Raw genomic sequence first — 14,398 nt, 5'->3', positions numbered from 1 at the left:
TAAAATACATAAAGCAACTGTGCGCATAACAATTTGTCCTCTTCCAATCTGAGCAGTGGAATGATAGCACGGTGTTTTGGGATAAATATCAGCTAATAATGTGTCTCCTTCAGTGTGAATAAGAAACAAATGAATGTTAGGCAGCAGGGTGTTTGGTTTGGATGTGCTGAGACAGCAGAAGAATATGGAGTTCTTGGGGAGTTCCAGGAAAAGCTGAGCGTTTCCTGGTCATTGCCTTAATAAAAAGAAGGGTTTCAAACATGGAGGAGGGGACGCAATGGCATTGTGGTGTGGTTGCTTCTCATCTCAGCTTTTGAAACCAGACTATGCCTTGGCTTTGCATTTTAAAAAACAAAGTGAAAAATGCCAAACTCAGTCCCATACTGAAATGTGTTTTTTCCTATCACAATGCACAAGGAAAACAGGTCAAGGACAGCTTTGGCAAAGTAGCCTTTTAGAGCTGTCCTGCAGAGTTTCCCATTTATGCACAAAAATCCAGTGTCAAAGGCCTTTTGTAATTCCATCCTTAATTTGATTATTCACAGTCCTGCCAATAGCTCTGAGCACGTTTAAAAATAGATAATTTCTAATCTAGCATGTTGGTTATACTGGCAGGATGAGGGAGTTAGATGGTGATCTGTCTGGATTGGTGTTGTTGATGTCACCTGAACACCTCCAAGATGGAATATTGAGCTACTTTTGGGCTTCTTGTAGTTTGTACCAGCTGCTGATGGGGAATTGTTGCCATAAAGGGACACTGCAGACAGGAAGACAAAAACAGTTCTTAGACTTACTAACTCTTTGCCTTAACAGCTTCAACTCCTGTTTTTCTTGCAGATAATCAGATTTGTAACAGCTACTCCTACGGAGTGAGAGCAGTTGTCCAGTGCATCCCTGCTTGGTTGCGATTCATCCAGTGCCTGCGCCGTTACCGCGATAACAAACGGGCCTTTCATCTGGTTAACGCTGGAAAATATTCCACCACCTTCTTCGTGGTGACATTTGCAGCCCTCTACAGCACTCACAAAGGTATTGGTGGCTTTGGAGAATCCTGTGTAGCTCCTGAGGTTTGCTTTTTTTACACAAGAGAGGCTCAGTCTGGCATCTCATTGAAACGCGAGCTTCTTGTGTTTTGGCACCTGTGAAACATCTCTGGGGAAAGGCAGGGGCCTGCCCAACTTGTAAAGAGTGTTTTAAAATCTTATTTGAGGTGTTTTTCACATCCCTGGTCTGCTTAGAATTGCACTTAGGGAGCGGGGGAGGGAACTTTAAGGTTTGTCTTTTGAAAGCTGAAATACCTGTCAGGTTCTGCTGCAAAGGGAGGTGAATGGGAGGGAGATAGATGAGGAAAGGGATAGCACAGCAAATACTTCTCTCTTAACATTCATGAATATTTAACCTGGACCATCTAAATAATCCGTCCATCATTCCTAAATGTGAAGGCATGTGCACAGTGCCAGGAAGAAATGCTGTCTCTGATTTTCCTGTGTGATTCTATCCATGTTTTTTCAGCAGCTGGTAAGGAGTTGTTTCCAATCCATTTAACTGCAGATTGAGCTCTGATCCCTGAAGGTCCTCATCTCCCTGGAAACGACAATTACTCGATTCTACTCTTGTTCTGAAGGAAAAAGCTTTTAGTTTCTGCACTTCAGGCAGTCGCCCTGCCCTGCCTTTCATTGTTCTGAAGCCCTAAAAGCTGTATTCTTTCATTTGAGAATATCTCCCTTCTATATACCCAGAAATTAGCAACCACACACAGTCGTGAGCAATTACTTAGCCTGAAATATTCCTGTGGTGAGGCAGGGAGAAGTGTTGAAGGCATGATTCTAGTTAACATGCTGGGTTTTTTGGAGGGGTGGCAGGGTTGTTAGAAACCTTCCCGTGGCCAAGAAATGTCTGCTTTGACATAGCTGGGCCCAGAGTCACACTGATGATGTTTGTCAGTGTATTTTGATGGCAGGGAGGGGCAGTGGCCCAAGCTGGCTGAAGGCTGGGAGTTGGGCTCTGTATCCAGAGCTGGTGTGGGAGCATCCTCTGGGAGCATCCACATTGCATCTCCTCCTTGCTGCCTTGTCCCTGAAGCTTGTTCCTGTTTTAACTTGTTTGCTCAGTGACATTCTGCAGCCCTGCAGTCCAGTTAGTCACCACTGCCAGAGCCTGGGATGGGGCACAGGCAGATTCCCTGGCTGCAGAATCACTGCTTATATCTTCTGTACCCAGAGCTGCTCTGGGGAGGCTGACTAATGCTTCTGCCTCCCTCAGGGGGGACACACTGCCAGAGCCTTCAGTTGGGGTAGGGCTGTGTCTTGGTTTGGAAAGCCAGGTGTCTGCTAAGGAAGGCAGGAGCCTCCCCTGAAATGGAAAATGTAAACCCCCTCCCTCTGAATTATTGTAATTTTGAAATTAAGGGGCTCTCAGGCAAATATATGGGAGTAGGAATAACAGTTCTTTAACAGGAAAATTAAAATACAAATACAATAGTACAAACAAACAAAAAAAACCCCAATGATGGAATCAGAATAAGGAGCTGCCCCCTGTGTGCCAGGGTGGTGTCCCAGCCCCATCCCATGGGGGCTCAGCCCTCCTGCAGTGCCAGCTGTGGCTCTGCTGCAGCAGGGATCCTGCACAAGGGGGGAGTTTTCCTCTGCAGCTCCAGGGCTGCTGCAGATGGGCCTGGGCTCCCTCTGGCCATGCAGGGCAGCAGAAAGCTGCTCCTCTGGCAATGCAGGGGGCAAAGGCTGCTGGGGTGTCCCAAAGCTCAGATTGTATCCAGGTAGGAATGCTTGGCTCCTCCCCTGGGCAGAGCATCTCCCCATGGGATGATGGAATTGGATCAGCCATGCAGGGACACTCGCTGGCCATGGACAGAAGATAATTAATAATTAATGGCCCATGGACAGAAGAGATCTCCTGGAGGGAAGATTGGTTATGGGAGAGATAAAGAAAACTTCCCAATGAACGGCAGAGAACCGCCCCAGCTCTGACAGATGGCAATAAAATACACAGTTATCCTTCAGCCCAGGACAGGTTGGAACCAAGAGGAGAGCCAGTCTCTGTCAAAAGGTCCTGTTGAAGAGTTTGACCTTTTCCCACCGCCCTTGAAGCTTTTCATTCCTGCCAGTGTTGCTACCCTGGTTCTGGTTGCTGCCACACATAACTGGTGTCCCCTTTCCCAGCCTGGCAGGGAGTGGGCTGTAATGAGGTGTTTATGAGCCTTGTTCCTGTTGCTGTGAGACGTTCCTGACTCCCAGCTTTTGTCTGTCCAGTTTTGTCAGTGGCACATCATTATTGGTGTCGTACAAAACAAAAATTGGAAGCTTCGTGGCCTTTGGAAATTACATGTTAGCAGAGATTTGTAAATGTCACTGTGCTGGACTTCTCAGAGGGCTGCCTAAAGTCCTGCACATGTCCCCTCAGGCCTGGAGGCTGTTCCCATCCTGCCATAAGCACACTTTCTAGTGTGCTGGACCTGTTAAGAAGCCAATTTTATCAAAGTGCTTTACATAGGTCACCAGTTTGTTTGGAACTTGGAATCAGATGGTTTATCATCAAATTGTTATGATGCTGCTGTTGAAAATAGATGTGCTGCTCAATCACATCTTCTCTGTGTCTGCCCAAGGATAGCAAACACCCCTCTCTTACCTCCTAAACATCTGTTGGGGGGAGCTGCGTGTTCTGAAGGACGTGCTGCCCAAAACAGGTGTCAAATTGGTGAAGCTCCTTGCTCCTCAGACCTGCTGTAAATTTCAGTAACAAACCCAGTAATTTCTGTGGTATCAGAGTTTTATTTTAACAGTCTTCCATGCCTGTTCTTGCAAGCCTATGACTTACACCTCTGGAATGACAGCTTTTGGCTGCCAGGAGGAGAGGGCAATCCCTGCCCTTTCCTTGGGAGGTCAGGTAATGGACACCAGTGCCTGTTCTCCACTTGGGAGGCCTGGGGACATCACAGCCCTCTGAGAAGGCTCATCTTCCTCCCTTCATTTGAACTCTGGATAGCTTGTAGCTGCTCTGTGGGTTTTAGTCAGTGCCTGCCAGCCCTGTGAAGATGGGTGTGTGGTTGGGAAGGTTTGCTGGTGTGGAGAGCAGCTAATTCATACACAGTGCACTGGCAGCACTCTGTGTTTTCCTGGGCTTGCTGCTGGAAAACAACTGAAACTAAACAAATGTACAAATGCCACCTTAGTAAGTGATGTTTCTGTTCTAGTCCTGGGTGGTATTCCCTACTCCAAACCTCCTCTAGTGAAGGATCCCTGCTGTAGCACCATGTACTGTGGGCTCTTGACAAGTGTCTGTTTCCCCAAAATATCCCTGTTTAATAATTCATATTGCTCAGGCAGTGCATAATTCTGATTCTTTCTTCCCTGGGAGAAGCAACTTCTTTACTTTCCTTCCCTTGGATTCAGATGCAGGGTGCAATTTTCTCTGCTAATTGCAGTTTGGATGTCAGACTGCTGAGAGAGCAAAGTGAATTCTGTTAGGATTTTGCTCTGAAACTTGCAATGCTGTTGGTCTGGGACCAGACCAGCTTTACAGGGGTAACTCCAAGCTGTCATCTTGATATTCAGGAATCACTGGGATTAGTGGAGCAAATGGGAGAGGAGCTACCCCAGAACCTAATTCTGGAGCAAGCAGTGGTGGCATAGACGAGCGCAGACTCCAGCACGGCTCGCAAGCACAGCCACGTTTCAGAGACAACAACAACAACACGAGGACAACTGTTGCTGAGTTCCCAGGGGAGGAATTCTCAGTATTTTTATCTCTCCCAAAGGAATGAGAAGCAAAGGCCGTGTTCTGTAAATAAAGTGCTGCAGGGTGTGTTTGCTCAGGCAAATGAGGCACGGCTGTAACTCGAAGCTACCTGGCAGCCGGGGAGCTGCTCTGTCCCCTTCTTTCCCACCCTTGCTTTGCACTAAGGAGCTCAGTGCTGGCATTAAGTTCCCTGCCAGTGCTGAGTAGCTTTCCCCAGAGCCAGCCAACAGAGTATTACATTGCCTTATTTAATCCCTAGGGAAACCTACGTGCTGCTGGGGAAGCAGATGATTAAGCCCAAGCCCGCGGCGGAATATTCAGCCCGAGCGCGGCGTTGTTTTGACACGCAACTGCTTTCTGCTGTGTTTTCACTCTGCCAAAAGCAGATGTGCTCTTCTTGACAAGTGCACCAGTAAAGAGGCTTCAGTCCACATTATCACAGCATTTGTAGAATCACAGAGTGGTTTGGCTTGGAAGGGACTTTAAAGATCAGGGAGTTCCAACCCACATACTTTACACTATCCCAGGTTGCTCCAACCCTGTCCAGCCTGACCTTTGAACACTTCCAGGGATGTGTTCCACAGCTTCTGTGGACAGCCTGTTCCAGGGCCTCACTACCCTCACAGGGAAGCATTTCTTCATCATATCTTGTCTAACCCTGCTCCCTGTCAGTTTGTAGCCATTCCCCTTTGTCCTGTCACTCCGGACCCTTGTCCAGACTCCCTTTCCAGCTCTCTTTGAGCTCCTTTAGGCACTGGAAGGGGCTCTAAGGTTTCACCAGAGCCATCTGGTCATCTCTCCAGGCTGAGCACTACCAGCTCTCTCAGCATGTCCCCACAGCAGAGGTGCTTCATCCCTCTCAGCATCTTCATGGCCTCCTCTGGACTCACTCCAGCAGGTCCATGTCCTCCTTACACCAAGGAGACCCCAGAGAGGGACATCCATGGCCCTCTCTTCTTTTAAAAATTGTGCTTGCATTAAAGAAGGCACACTGCATATCTGGAATAGCCAGCTTTGGTTTCACTCCTCACTCAGACCTGACTCAGGCTGTGTAGGATAGGGTTGTTATATTTAGGTGTTCAGCTCTTCTAAGAAACAGTTGTCTTGTGCTACTCATGGAGTGCTGGTCACTTCTGAAGCTTCAATCATGATTTTTGCTCCAACTTTATTAATTTTAAAATGAGATATTGTGGTTTTGCTGCTGACAGTTTTCTCACCTTGATGCAGCATGCTCACATGGTGTCATTGGAAATACCAAAATATGTTTGGCTTCTGTGCTGGAAGAACTGAGCTTCTTGAGTGCCTCTCTTTCATAATTTTCCTGGTTTGGGGGATTTACTGGTTCAGTGTGACCATTTTTTGTTTACCTTGCTGTTGGCTGTGTGGGATTTTATCCTTTAACTGAAAGGCAGGATGTTTTATGGACATTGTCAGTTTGATTCACGCACCTTATTCAATGAAATCCTTGTGGTCTAAGTAGAATCCTGCTATTTATTAACCTCTGAATTATTCCAAAGTTAATCCACATGGCCTGGAAATTTGAGTAAGCATCTCTTCTTCCATCCTGCTCCCACAGTTTTTCCAGGTACTCCAAATGAGCCTGCTGAGCACCAGTTGCCATTGGCTTGGGGTGCCCTGGAGAGCCCTAGGTGGGTCTAAGATAATGGAACTGCCATGCACTTTCTCATTAAACAGCCCAGGAAATTGGCAGTAATTAAAAATGCTGAAGTTAACTAAATAGGGCTGTCTCTGAAGGGCAGCACTTCTATCTCTGCTCTCCCCATCACTTCAGAAAGAGATTTCTCTGCAGAAATGTCTAATTTATGATTTTTAAAGGCAGCCCTGAGAGAAAAGGGCCATGGAATTGAGATGTGGAGTTTCAAGGCAAAATCCATCCTGCGATTAATGGAAGGTGTTGGACCATCTCTTATTAATAGAGAGCTTCAAGCAGCAAGTCTGACCAGAGGAAGATGAATGGGAAATGTGCAAAATGTTGGAAAATGCAGTGGAAGATTCCCAGGTGTCTCCCTGCTGCCCACTCCTCATTAATCAGGATAGCTTTGGCTGTTCCCAGTGGTGACACCACATCATGCTGGGACAGGTCACTGCTTCTGCCAGGGACAGGTCACTTCTGCCACACTCTGTCCCCTGCAGGGCCCTGACTTCTCTACAAATGTAGACTTTTGGCTCAAAGAAGACATGAGATGTTTCCTCTTGACAGTTCTTCACTGTTTCTTTGCTTAAATTGTGCCCAGAGGTGGCTGCAGAGGTTTCTGGTCACCATCATGTGCTGGTGATGCACAGCAGGCTGGGGTGACATCCAGCTGTGGCCCTGGGGGCTGCAGGAGGTACCTGGCTGCACCTGAGCCCTGTGGGTGCTTGGTTGTGTCACTCAGCCCCTGGCAGTGCTGTGTTAGAAGCTGCAGGTGGCTGGGACAATAAAGCACTGTGATCCTGCATGCTTACAGCAGGAGACAGTGAGGGGATGTGAGAACTGGGACTCAAACAGTGCATAGTCCCACAACTCAGATAGATAAGTTCAGTTTTAGGGGGTGGAGCAGGGCAAAATAAGTGAACATGTAGAATATTTGTAAGCACAAAACTTTAAAAAAAATATCGCAAAAGAATCAAGCAAGCAGCATTTAGGAGACCTTGTTCCCTCACTTGTGTGTTGGTACAAGACCTCCCATCTCTCCCCTCTTCCTCAGCGCTGAAAGAGCTGTCAGCATTTGATTTAGGTGTCACAGGAGCCTTATAGAGTGCTTGGATTGACCTCTTGAAGTAAAACAAACTTTGTAATGGGATTAACTGGCTTCTTTCTTAATACTTGCCGTTTTCACACGCCTTCCCTTAGCACAGCACACTGGCAGCTCCACCAGGATGATTATTTGGAGCCAAACCATGCACAGTCTGTCACATTGCTGCGAGCTAGGATGAGTTTTTGTCTGCAACCCTGCCATCCCCGTGCCCAGGAGGCCTCCAGTAATGAGTTGTGTTCATTAGGCAGTCTTTCTGATCCTTTCCATCAGAGAGGCAGCAGTGTCATTAGTGAGGAACTGGGAGGCATTGCCATGGGCAAACATTTCTCATCCTGCCCTCTGACCTCCTCAGGGCTCTGTGGTACCCTGCTTTCTCCTGCTTTCCTGTTAGCTCAGCTGATTGCTGACACCCAGCCCAGTATCCCCGGGATGGTGCTTGGGGTGGAGCCAGGAGCATCCCTGGAATGCTGCAGCAGGAGCAGCCACATTTGATTTTCAATTTTGGTTTTACTAATTGTTAATATTAAGTTTAGTATGTTTTACATATTGTTGGTCTTTTACTTTTAAAATAATTTCTTTATTTTTAAATGTGATAACTACTTTTAGTTGTTTTAATGAGTTCTTACTCAACAGTGCCTTTGGAGAGTCGAGTATATACAAAAACTTATGAATCTTCACTTGTTTTCTAAGTTTATATTTTGATGGTTTGTAGAAATAGCTTTTTTAGATTAATTAGTTGCCCTCTTGCTATAACATAATTATTTGTTATGGGTATTAAGGTTTTATTTAATATTGAGTATGTTGGCCTGTGTCTACTAAAATTTTATTTTCAGTCTTTAGTTTTTTACTTTAACTTTTTGCTTTAATTTAAAAGTCTTAATAATAGGTTGAGTACTCTCAGTTTTAGTTATCTTTGTTGGATTTCTTAAATTATTTGAAACTTTCTTTTTAATAATTTAAATACTTTTTTTTTTTTTTTTTTTTGCTTTTTACGACTGGTTGCTAAAATTTTTATAGCTCTCTGAGTAGCTTTTGTTTTTTTTTTTTTAGAATAACACAAATGTTACTTAATATGCCTTTGTGTTAAAGGTGGCTGGGGAAATGAGAATGCTAATGAAAGAGGTGTAAGTTAAAAGGGTGACCTAGTGATTCTTCATTTCACAGGCACTTAAGGTGGGAAGCCTGACCCTTTTTTTAATGGAACATTTTAAGGAAAGCAAGTGGCTGCACTACAAGCAATCTTCCTGTCACATACACACAGGTCTGGAGTCTGTGGCGGTGCAGAAATGTAGGAGATGCAGTCATCTAACAATTTTTCTCTTTTGCTTTTAAAAGAAGTAAATTTTGAAAGAATCTGCTGTTGGATATCAAAGAACTACAGAGGTAGCAGATGGCATTGTGTCCCCATCCCCAGAAATGCTATTCATTTCTGATAATAAATCCAGATATCCTTATTAGTGAGACTTCTGGCAAATGCTTTGATTGGAAACCCCATCCTTCTCAAGGTAGACATTAAACTTTCTCTAACAGCACTTCTCAAAAGTGCTCTTTTGAGAGGAGGCACCAGAAAAGAACCAGCTCCAGTCTCAGCCATGGCTGATGTGCTTCCTCCTGTTTGCAGCTAAATCACACTTGTCACTTGCTGAGGTACAAGCCAGGAGTTTGCTGCCATGTCTTCAGATTAGACACAAACCAACGCAGACCTGCAGAGGGTTTTTAATCCAAACACGATTTTGGGATTTCCCTGCTCTGCAAATGTAGACTTTTGGCTAAAAGAAGATATGAGATGTTGCCTCTTGACAGTTCTTCGCTGCTGCTTTGCTTAAATTGTGCCCGGAGGCGACTGCAGAGGTTTGCACAATCCAAGGGAAGGTTCTTAGGGAAGAGTCAGTGTTTGGCAGAGCCCACAGCTCTCCACAGCCTGTGCTCCTGTGGGTTATTTTTGCCTTTTAACTGCATCAAGTCCCCTGTCATGTCCTGCTTCTGCCATTGATCAGTGCTAAACAGCAGGACGTGCTGGCTGGGCAGAAAGGCAGCTCTACCCACTCATTAAGAGATCTAATTACTGAAGGGAGAGGTGTTGCTGTGCTTTGAGCACTGAGATGTTAGACAAATGCTTGGGGATGTCACTCTGATGGCAGTTCTTATGTAGATAAGTCACTTCTGGCTGTCACCCGGCTCTGTGGTGTGCTGGGCTGGAGTTAATGGGCACACAGCATCCCTAGGCCTGCTCAGAGCTGCCTTGCACACTAAATACATTTGTGCTTTGCTTCTGCTTAAATCTGTGCTTGAGGCTGGCTTTGGCAGGCCTGGACTGGGGGCTGTTTAGTTGGCAGAGTTGCTGTGGCTGTGTTGTTGGTGTTCTGTGTAGCAGGGCTTACCTGGCTGTGTTCCCTGATAACCTCCAGCTGTTATCAGAGCCCTCCCCATCAGCACAAGCCATGGTGGGTGACAAGCCAGGAATGCTTATCAAGGGCCATTGTGCTCTTATCCAGCCCTTCAATAATACATGGCATTGATTTTTGCTGTGGTGAATACTATATAGTGTTTACATTCCCCAGAATAATTCAGCAGGGTAAACAGCTGAATTCTGAGGAGGTAAAGTCAATATTAACAGCATTCAGGAGAGCACTGGCTGTCTCTCTTTGATGGAAAGCAGCCTTTTCTCTTGCCTGTGCTTCCAAGGGGCTGTGATTTCTGCAGAGCAGTACTCCCTCAGAATGCCAGTGAGATTCTGTGGCCCCTGGGGCTGGGCTGGGATGCAGGATATTGCCTATCAGCACTTTTTGCAGGCAGTAAATTCTGCTGCTGCAAGTGCCTTTGGCTGTTTTCTGGGACTGTGGCCATTCACAGCTTCAGTTCAAAGGTGGAAGCCATCCATTATTTATCTAGTTGACCTTCTGGAGCAATTTGAGGTGTATTTGTGCAGAGGATCTGCTGGAATTGCATGTTACAGGGTAAACTGAGGATGCTAATGGAAATTCTGTGGTGAAGGCTGCAAACAGCTCTTGTGGCATGCTGCTTCCCACTGGCTTTGTGGCAAGTGGAGGAGCCCTGTGGGCTCAGATAGCCTCTGACATAAGTGCACACCTCCAGGCTGCAGGCATGGCAGTGTGAGCACTGGAACCAGCCCATCCTCAGGTTCTGAGCTGCACCTGCAGCTTCAGAGGGTTTGTGCTGCTGCTGTTTGGTCCTGCACGTGCTGCTTTGAATAAAAGCAGCTCAGGAGGTTGCTCTGTAGTGGAGCATGGAGCAGGAAGGTCCTTCATGCCTCCTTTGGGGGATGTCACTGGTACCATGGAGTACCAAAAACTTCCTTTTTTCCTTCCTGGAGAGGCTGAGATCTGCCAGAGTGCTTCTCTCTTCCAGAGCCTCTCTGTCTCATGGTTTTTGGTGTTTTCTAGCACCTCATTAAACAAAGAAAAAACACACAGGATGAAACAGTTCCTGCCTAAATAGACCCTGACATCATCATAAATATGCAGAGCTCTGTATTGCTCCTGGAAAAGCGGCAGGCCAGGAGTTGATGGAGCCTCTGGGCAGAATATGAATGCCTTGATTTTCTCTCCCCCTGAGCAGCAGTGGAGAGGGCTGCTAGGACCAGCCAGCAGAGACCCAGCTATAATTGCTTGCCTGGAGCAGTAACATATTTCTGCACACCAGCTGAATACCAATGAGGACAGAAGGAAGGAAGGTATCAAACAGAACTGCAGGCAGGAGGAAAAGGAGGATAAGTGATTAAAGGAAGGACTTAGAGGCCAAGATTGAAGACAATGGGCTAGTTCTGATTAGGGCATTTTACCAGGGAGTGATTTGGGTTTTTAATGAATTTTTTTTTCAGGAGCTGAATGCATTGCAGAGCTGGTTGGTGAGCAGGAGCAAGGGGCCAAGCAGTGTGACCCCAGGTGCCACTGAAAAGGCTGCTGCAAAGACAGAGGCAGGGAGAGGAGAACTGAGCCCAGGATAACTTAACTGAAAGCAAGAACATCCTTTTGAGATTGGTGAGATTAGATTTCTCACTTGGGCCTTTTCCTTCCCAGTTCTACTCTCTGTAATTGCTCACAAGAGTCTGTGCCACATGCTCTGGGATGACCCTGCTTGAGCAGACAGGTTGGACCAGGTGACCCACTGTCCCTTCCAGCCTGAGCCATTCTGGGATTTAGGTTTAAGCAGTGAGAACCTTTGAAATCTCCTTCCTCTGTAACTGCCAGCTTAGGATAGAGTTTTCCTCACCCCTTGTGTGCTTGGAGATGAGAATCAGGGGGCAGAGTGGCCCCTCCATGAGCACAGAGCTCCAAAAGAGCTGCCCAGCAGTGCTTCCCTGCTCTTCTGCCTGTTCCTCAGGATGGTCCTGGCTGCACTGCCTTCTCCATGGCTGCTCCATGGAGTGGAATAAGGCTCAGTTTATTTGAATTCTGTCCTTAAGGGGGAAAAAAAGCCCAGAAAAGAATCCAGCCCAAAGCAGCATGATGTAACTTCCAAGCCTAAGGTGAGAGGAAGCCCTGCAGCATCACAGGGTGTTTTGCAGCATTTTAGGTGCTTTGAAAGCACATACAACCCATGAACTGCCTCTGAATTATCCTTTAGGGTCTGGTAATGGGAACTAAACATGGAGATCTAATGAGCTAAAAATAAGGCTGGAAAGAACAGGCTTAGTGTCTCATGAGTCACCGAATGTCAGCATCTGCCTTTTCTTCCTGAAATAATGTTGTGGAGGCTTTGGAGGAGCTATGGGGGGGGAGGAATGAAACCTGGCAGTGCAGCCCTCATTGCTAAGCTCCAAAATCCTCACCTGTGTCCCTTTCTGTGGGCAGCTGCACGTTAAAAATAGCCTGGGAGAGGCTGTTTCCAGGCAGCAGCAGCAGCAGCAGCAGCATCAGCAGCGTGTGAGGTACCTGGGCATCCGCGAGCGCTGCTCCTGGGTGACGTCAGCGCTCTGCAGGGACAGGAATGTGATGCTGGACCCGTGTCTTGGCCAAGCTGAGCATGTGGGGAGTGCTGAAAGGCTTCCAACCTTGCCCCAAAGCTGCTCAGAGCTGGGAGCTGCAGCCATGCCGTGCCCTTTTCCTTTGCTGCATGAGTGGCGTTCAGAGGTTTGCCTTAGGGGGGTGTTTTGAGAGGGAAAGGTTCAGAGGTTTGCCTTAGGGGGGTGTTTTGAGAGGGGAAGGAACGTGTGGGTTTGACCTATATCCTGCACATCATGTCCAGGAAGCCTGAAAGGCGTAATGGGAGGAATGTACTCTCATTTTCACCTCCATTAATTTTATCGGATCGCCGCTTTACATCTAATCGTAATTGCTGGAAATACAGAGGGAAAATTGTCCTGTTGCTCCCTGGCTGATCAGCTAGAAGGATTGTTTTAAAGCCACATAAATAGAAAAACGTGCTGTTGTTTAGTGTGATGTTGGGCTTGGGCTGAAAACATCTTTTTTTGTACTGGAAATGTTGTTTGCTTTGTTAGAGGGAATCGGTGAATGAGCAGTTGCTGAGGCTGCACAGAAAGGAGAGATTCCTGCAAGCAGCCAGGTGCAACATGTCTCAGCCTTCTGAAGCATCATAATGGAGTTTATTTGCATGAATTTTTGGAGCCAGCTTTCCAAAAGCAAACAGAAATACCAGCTCTGTTTGGTTTTCCCCAAGCAGCTGATGTAAGGAATTGTAGCCAAATTGAGAGCAACATAACCTTTCCAGAGGGGAGTGGGAAACAAGGTTGGAGAAAATATCCCCAGCTGAGCAGATGGTGGGCCCACAGTCTCCTGTTTCCAAAGAGGAGCTCTGTATGGGTATTTAAAACTCCATACAGAGCCTACTTTAGGATTTGTACATTTTAATGTACTGCTGCCTTTTCCCTCGCCACCACAAACTCTGAAATGGCTGGGGGTAATTCCTGTACTGCTCATGCTCTTCAGGCTTCTAGTGGAGAGAAAATGGGGGAATTACCAACTGATTCACTGATGTTGATGTTAATACAAACTCAAATATTTTCTTACCAAACCCTCCTCGCTGAGCTCTGCGTCAGTGCTGTGTCCTTTGTAGGAGCCCGTGTCCTTTGTGAAATGTGGCCCTCAGCTTCCACCTGCTGTTCAGAGCCAGAACGGCAGCTCTGCCATGAATCCAGGAAAATAAAAACCATGGAATATCCTGAGTTGGATCCTCGAGCCCAGCTGCTGGCCCTGCATAGGATCCCCAAGAATCCCACCATGTGCCTCGGGGTGTTCCCCAAATGTTTCCTGAACTCAGGCAGGCTTGGGACTGTGACCACTTCCCTGGGAGCCTGTTCCAAATATTAATGTAAATTTCAATCCCAAGTGCTGAAAGGTGAATGAGATGAAAGTGGAATTTGAATAACAATTAAAAGCAGGTACTGCTAAGGGTGTTGGTTTGGCTCAGAATTGTATTTGATGTATTTTGCCAGAACTTGGCTAGAAGAGGTGATTTCCACTGTTCAAATGAGGCAGTTTGTAGCTGTTTTAAGAAGGAATGTGCTCTCCATTCTACACAAGTGTGTTGTTCTTCTCTTTTCCAGCTAAAAACCACAGTGACACCCAAGTGTTCTTCTACCTGTGGATTATCTTCTGTTTCATCAGCTCTTGCTATACCCTCATTTGGGACCTGAAGATGGACTGGGGTCTCTTTGACAAAAATGCTGGTGAAAATACCTTTCTCCGAGAAGGAATTGTCTACCCACAGAAAGTGCGTATGCAGCCTGCTCTTACCTTAGGACAGCCTTGTAACACTTTAACCAAACTTGCTGAGTTTAGAGCATGTTGCAGTTGCCCACTGGAGCATTTCAATGCTACAGCCTGGGATTTTCCAGCAGTAGAGCTGATTTGTTTCCAAGAGATCATTTCTCGTTGAAATGATCAACAAATGAAATTTGTTTCCAA

General features: G+C 46.5%; 1 protein-coding gene across 1 annotated transcript in view; it reads left to right on the top strand.

Annotated features, from left to right (window-relative positions):
- Positions 1 to 14,398, top strand: part of XPR1 (xenotropic and polytropic retrovirus receptor 1) — a 110,547-nt gene that overhangs the window by 92,053 nt on the left and 4,096 nt on the right. Inside the window, exons 11-12 of the mRNA XM_063165368.1 lie at positions 838 to 1,029; positions 14,038 to 14,204. Coding sequence (XP_063021438.1) covers positions 838 to 1,029; positions 14,038 to 14,204 — 359 coding nt within the window. The remainder of the gene's footprint in view (positions 1 to 837; positions 1,030 to 14,037; positions 14,205 to 14,398) is intronic.

Source organism: Melospiza melodia, chromosome 11, assembly GCF_035770615.1.
Source record: "Melospiza melodia melodia isolate bMelMel2 chromosome 11, bMelMel2.pri, whole genome shotgun sequence".
NCBI classification, from domain to species: Eukaryota; Metazoa; Chordata; class Aves; order Passeriformes; family Passerellidae; genus Melospiza; species Melospiza melodia.
Note: the sequence above shows the minus strand (reverse complement) of the source record. Positions and strands in the feature narration are given on the sequence as shown.